This window comes from Neomonachus schauinslandi, chromosome 10 (assembly GCF_002201575.2).
Source record: "Neomonachus schauinslandi chromosome 10, ASM220157v2, whole genome shotgun sequence".
Taxonomy (NCBI): Eukaryota; Metazoa; Chordata; class Mammalia; order Carnivora; family Phocidae; genus Neomonachus; species Neomonachus schauinslandi.
In genome coordinates this window covers 64,336,783-64,343,432 of record NC_058412.1, presented here as the reverse complement: position 1 = coordinate 64,343,432, position 6,650 = coordinate 64,336,783, and the positions used below count along the sequence as shown (strand labels likewise).

The 6,650-nt window shown below is 44.2% G+C and overlaps 1 protein-coding gene across 3 annotated transcripts in view; it reads right to left on the bottom strand.

Annotated features, from left to right (window-relative positions):
• EFEMP1 (EGF containing fibulin extracellular matrix protein 1) overlaps positions 1-5,736 on the bottom strand; it is a 58,978-nt gene extending 53,242 nt beyond the window's left edge. Inside the window, exons 1-3 of one of the 3 annotated variants that reach the window (XM_021701146.2) lie at positions 5,638-5,736; positions 4,856-4,896; positions 4,272-4,359 (exon numbers count right to left, since the gene is read on the bottom strand). In XM_021701146.2, the coding sequence (XP_021556821.1) occupies positions 4,272-4,352 (81 nt within the window). In that variant the 5' untranslated portion in view covers positions 4,353-4,359; positions 4,856-4,896; positions 5,638-5,736. Of the gene's footprint in view, positions 1-4,271; positions 4,360-4,579; positions 4,662-4,855; positions 4,897-5,637 lie in introns of those variants that run through there. The other 2 variants (XM_021701147.2, XM_044918559.1) reach the window with 2 other exon arrangements.
• Between the last annotated feature and the right edge of the window lie 914 nt (positions 5,737-6,650).

Genomic DNA, 6,650 nt, shown 5'->3' with positions numbered 1-6,650 from the left:
TCCTTCCTTCCTTCCTTCCTTCCTTCCTTCCTTCCTTCCTTCCTTCCTTCCTTCCTCCCTCCCTCCCTCCCTCCTTCTCTCCCTTCCTTCCTTCCCTCCTTCCTTCCTACAAATCTGTGCATTGGACCACTTCAGGGCTCCCTTCTCAATCACCAGCTGCCTCAACTCTTGTGTTGTATTTGGTACAGGTGCACATCACCATCTCGGAATTCTTTTCTCGGTGTCAATACTGATCTTCTCTAATCTCTCTGAATGACCGCTTTTGCTTTATTTGCCCTTCTTCCACATTATAAATTTTACCACCACCACCACCACCACCAACAAAAACAAGTTCCTTTTCTCAGCCCTTGACTCTTCCCCTCCTCTCTCAATTCTCTTGGAGCATTCCAGCACCTGCCTTTCCTTATTCCTGTTCAGCTGAGTCCCAAGCCTCCCACTCACACCCTGGCCTGCCTCCTAGCTTTAACTCCTACCAGTCCTCTCTAGTTCACTCACTAAATAAACCATCTGCTGAGTACCTTCTCCTACTGGGCACCATTCTAGTCCCTGGGCATGCAAAAGGTCATGAAGACCTTGTCCTTGTCCTCAAGTGGCTCACAGATCACAAGAGGAGACAGACAGGTAGACAAGTTGGAGCAAGATGTCAGGTGCTGTGACACAAGCATGTATGTGCAAAGAGTGATGGACTCTGCCCAGGGCTGTGTGTGGGCATGACAGGGTGGAAGAGAAGGCTTTATGGGGGAGGCTACAAGTGAATTGGGCCTTAGAAGCTCTTTCCAGGGGAATGTGGGAATCCTAGGATGAGGGACCACGTGAGCAAAGGTGCAACACTGTTAAAGAGAGAAAGAGCTGCAAGTAGTCTGAGTGGGGGGGGATGCAGTTAGAGGGACAGGCAGGAACCAATTCCTACCTTGAATGTCAGTGAATCTCAAGCTTTATGATCAAGCCTAAGAGTCACTCAGGGTGCTTGTTAAAATGCTGACCCAAAGGATCGGATTCTGGAGGTCTGGGTAGGAGGCTTGGAATCTGAATTCCTAACAAGCATCCCAGGTGATTCTGACACAGGTTGCCTATAAGCTACTTCTTGAGAAATGCCACTATATGTGATAAGAGGCCCCTGAAGAATTTTATTTATTTATTTTTTTCCCTGAAGCATTTTTAAGCTCAGGAAAATATGTGACCAGATGCAGATTTGAGGAAGATGCTTCAGGAAAGATTGAGCAAAAGTAGAGTGAACAAACAAATACACTTGAATTTTTTTAATAGAGCTGAGAGTTGCTTATGCACACAACAGATGCTTGGCAAGTAAATAGCTGAATGGAGACAGAGAGCTCAGTTTAAATATTTTAGCGATATCTGAAACTTCACAGGGCGAAAACTAAACTCACTTTATCTCCTAAGCTAATTCTTTCTAGTTTCTCCAACCTGTCCAAGGCACCATCACCTTTCTTAGGACCTCGGATTATAACTGTAACATCCACACTGACTTTTCCACTTATTTTCTTTCAAGCTCTCCTGACTTCGTGTCCATTTCTGTATCTACCACATTGGTATAAGCTTTCCTGACTTCATGAATAGGCAAGGCTGTTTGGCTGTCCTCCATATCACTGTGTGCTGCACACAGCCTCCATGACAATCCTTCTTGCTCTCTTGATTATGTTACTCCTACATTTAAGAGCTCACACTGACTTGCAGACCTCTCAACTCCCAATTCTGCCATCTCCAGGTTCCCCCCACTACCCAGCACCAGCCCATCTAAGCTTGTCATCTCCTCAACTTGTCTTGGTTGTTTTTATCTCTAGACTTTGATCATGTCACTTTCTCTGATTCAGGTGCCTCTTCAGCCTTTCTAGATTAATCTGACATCATTACTTCTTTCAAGATTCAGCACAGAACTCGACCTCTTCCAATATGCCAGTACTGACATTCCTTCCTTGCTTTTCTGTATCTTTAGCAACTTGTATAATCAGCATAATTATAATATTTGTACTTGCTTATGAACTTTGTAGTTCTCAACAGTATTTTTCCTGGGTAAATTCCCTGAGGTGAAGGTCTGAATTTTCTTAGTAAACAAATAACCTTGAATTCTTTTGCTGGTGGTAAGAACAGCTTATGCACATGGTAGCTACTTGGCAAATAAATGGCTGAATGGACCCTAACTTTAAAATGGAAGGAGTAGGGGCGCCTGGGTGGCTCAGTCGTTAAGCGTCTGCCTTCAGCTTAGGTCATGATCCCAGGGTCCTGGGAACGAGCCCCACATCCTGGGATCCCTGCTTAGCGGGAAACATGCTTCTCCCTCTCTCACTCCCCTTGCTTGTGTTCCTTCTCTTGCTGTGATCTCTCTGTCAAATAAATAAATAAAATCTTTAAAAAAAATAAAATGGAAGGGGTATATGAGGCTGTCTTGTGAATATGAGCTCAACCTTCCAAAAAGTATCTTTCAAGCCAGGCGCAATGACAGTTCACTGAATAATCTGTATGCTAACTAGAGAAGACATGCAGATTGTTTTGGGTATTTAGTTCCAGTACATTTAACATGGATCTACTATTAAACAAGCCTAGACTGAGTTTAGCTTCACCACTTGCTGGCTGTGTGGCCTTCAGCAAGTTAGATACTCTCTCTGATCTTCAGTTCTACTATTGGTGAAAGGAAGATGATACCACTTACCTCAACCTTTGCTGTGAAAATGAAAGGAGATAGTGTCCCCACAATGGGGTACTCACAAAGTAGTTACATCTTATTCTTTAACCATGAATTATTAGGCATACACAGTTCAAGAGAGAATAGGCCTAATTTTAGAACAAAAAGGATGTCATATCTGGAAAATCTGCTATAATAATAATGATCCCTAGTTAGTGGTTTAAAACTCTAGTGTTTAATCCACAGCGATCTTTCTCTGCTAAAGATGAATGTGATTTAGTTGATGAACCAAAGAGAAGGGGGTATAAACAAGCAATTGTAAAAGCAATAAAATATTTTATTGGATGACTATAAAAATGGGTAGTTAATTTAACTTTAGCTCCCTAAGAAGGTAGTAAGTTTAGCCTGAACAACAAAACATTCTCATTTGAAGATAAACAACACATGTATTCATTTCTCATGCTTTATTTATCTTCAGCAGAGGAAGCAACTACATTTATCATTAATTTAACAAAATATTTATGTGAAACCCTATTTGATTTATAGTTGATCTGAACAACAACAAGGAACATTTTCCAGATGAATACTAACATTCTGGGGATAATAGGATACCAAAAAGTGAGATAATGTTTATTATCAGTAATTGACATTAGCTCACTTTTAGGAGTTTTATTTTCAAAAATTTTTCGCATTCTTTTGAGTAGGATTACTTCATTTTAAATTGGGAGCAAGTAGAAAAATATGTTTTTCATATTGTGATCCAGGACAAATGTCACTTGCCTCATGACACCGGTTAAAGACTAGAAAACACAAAACAAAATCAAACAAATAAAAAAAGAAAACAGAAAACGAGGTGCAAACAAACTCACTGGAAGTGAAGTAAGTACTGCCCTCTGTTCTCACCATATGCATTCCTGATAGTGGGATGGGTCAGATGATGTTTTCAATATTTTATTATACGTTGGTTATATCCATGCAAGCAACTAATTAATCAGATATTACTTGGAAATAATCAGATGCAATTAATTAGAAAATGCAAAATCAAATTTCACACAATGCATTTTAGGACCACTTTAGCCAATACTGCATCCTGGTAGCACAAATATTCTACCTGAAGGGCATTTATATGAATTATCAGTTATACTATAAATGAATATATAGCCTTTATAAATTCAATAAAGGCCACTTCATGAGAACATAAGTCACATATACAAATGATGTATGTGCTTTTGTGATGTTTGATCTTATTTGACTTGTCTTACTCTGCAAATTTTGGTTTTAGCTGCATGTATATAGGAATCCAGGCTTTCCAATTCCTTACCCTCATTAATGTATTGGATGTGTTGGAAACATGGAGCTTACTTTGGTTTTTGTTTTAAAGGGGTCTCCTTTTTCAGTCTTGCAAAAATCATTACATTTTGGTCCCTATCTCAACTGGTGATCTAAATGAACTTTTGGAGAGACCACAGGCAATTTAAACAAATCTTAAATGTGAACCGTACTAAAGCGTTGTTTAATTTATTACCCTCCACAGCCTACAGCCCACATACACTGGCAGGAGTGGATAAAGTCTCCCTTGTGTCACAGAATCCCGCTGAACGCACTTATCTCAAATTCCATCACCCCTTACCGTGTACGTGATGGTTTCTTCGGTGTCCTGTGACTCGACCAGCGCCAGAGTCAGCATAGTTAGGAAAAGGGCTTTCAACATCGTGAATCTCAAAGAAAACACAGGACAAACGGATGCTTAGTAATTGCTGCGGGGGGCAGGGCAATAACAAAACTAGCTGTGCCGTAATAAGCAGGGAAGGGCAGGAGGGAGAGGCTGAGGTTCCATCATACCCAATTTCCAATCTACTTTCTCATTCCCCCTCCTCCTCCTCAACCTACCCTGGGCCAAACGAGGCACCAAAAACTGTAAAAGGGCTGCAGAATTACATTTCACTTTACTCCATCCAGCTGCGCTGAACATATACAAAGGATATTCAGCCAGCATTTTATACTGCATCTACACAACAGGCTCCAGAAAGGGGTGGAAGGGAAAGAATAGAGGGTGATTAATTTCAAAGGAGATGGTGCATTTGTGTGTATGTGCGTGTGTGTATGAGAGAGAGAAACAGACATACAGACACACACACACACACACACAGAGGGGAGGTGGGGTTTAGCAAATCTCATATTCCTTGAACATTAAGGCTTTCCCTATATGCTCACCTCCGGCTAGTGAAGTTCCTTGCACAGCTCAGCAGAAATACCTGTGAATTAATATGAATTACCTTGGCCTCAAACTTTTTTTTTTAACAAAACACCAAAACAAAACTCAAAGAGCAATCTCCTCCCCTAGTAGAATACCTGCCCTTCAGAGTTCCATCTCATATCCCCCAGAACAAACCCTCAAAGTGGCATTTCCATGCCGTTCTCTGCGCGCCGTTTTGTGTGAAAGCCCCAGGTTGTGTGGAGGAGCAACCCAAAGCGTCTGATTTTCTGTGCCTTATCAGTCCCTTAGTACCCGACACGCTACCTTGAGGATCGGGCTGCCTAGAGCCAGAACCCGGGGACCACACCGCAGCCCAAGGTACTAGTTTCCAGGCGGCCGACCTGGCTCCCCCGCGGAGGTGAGGTTCCCTTTTTTAAGTTAACAGGCTGCAGCCTCGGGAGCTGCTCTGCGCTCCCGCTTTTAGCCAGCTCCTGTGGAATCCAGTTGCGGCTTAAGTCTCGTACATTAGCCCCCTGAAACTTTCAAAACTTCGTTTAAGGGCAAAGCCCAGTCGGTTGATTGTCGGCGCGCACACACTTGCCCATCCAAACAGATGTCACCCTGGTACGCGCACATGCTGACAGATCGCATTCCGAGACCGCACACCTCCACCTCCCTCTCTGCCTGAGAGATCCTGCACAGTCTGGGGCAGTTCTCGGGTACCCTGCACCCCTGAGGTTACCCCACTTACTTCCCTGCGCGCGGCCCGGCGGGCACTGGGCGCGCCAGGGGCTCCTACCTGCGCGGCTGCGCTGCTCTCCGGGCCTGGGCAGCAAGGGGAGAGTGCAGGGGAGGGCAGCCCGGTGGGTCTGAACTGGCGAGGTCTGGCAGCGGCCGCGGCGGCAGGAGGAGGAGGAGGAGAAAGGGAGGGAAAGGGGGAGGGCGAAGGGGGGGCGGAGGAGAAAGCTGAGGGAGGCGCAAAGGCTGAGCCAGGAGCTGCAGGCCGGGCGGGAGAGCGTTCTGCGCAGCGCAGTCTGCGCCCCCTCCTCCGAGGGCCCTCGCTGCCGCGGCGCCTGCCCCCCTCTGCCAGCCCTTCACCCCAGTTCCCAGACACGCCGGAACCCCAGGCCGAAGATGGCATGCTTGGCATGTGAGGTCTTGGGTTTGAATCAGCCTTGGTGATGCTCCAGGCTTCAGGACAGTATCTCGTGCCCGGTAGAAGGAAAACATCTCTCCCAGAGAGCTGCTCAGGGTCCTGAGAAATTGCTTAAACATTTTTTTCCAATAAGTGAATCCTAGGACAGTTAATTAACCCCATTCATTGGACTGGTTCTTTTTGCCCTTTCTTTAAGATGATTTATTTATTTATTTATTTATTTTTGTGTGGGGGAGGGTCTGCTTCCTCAAATGTAGAAAAAAGAGAATTCATTCAACAAATATTTTTGACCTACTATGTGCCAGGGTTGGCAATGGGCCAGGTATAGCTCATGTTAACAAAATTGTGAGGTCACATTTGTTTTTGGTCTCAAAACCTCCCCTATTTATGGGCCCTTTTTCTTACCTACTGCTTCTCTTCTCTCCACTGGTTCACTTGCAGGAGTCCCCACTACTGGTCATTCAAAGTTGGGCATTTCATTTTCACCTTTCATACTAATGGTGGAATTTCGGGAATCTGGAGAGCAAAAAAATTTTTTTTCTGGCTTCTTCAAATCATACCACACAGAGTGCTGTTATCTCTGAAGGCTCCAACTCTACAGTCAGATTAATAGTTTGCTTCTAAGGCGGTCATGTCTTCTAAGAAGCAAACAGCCA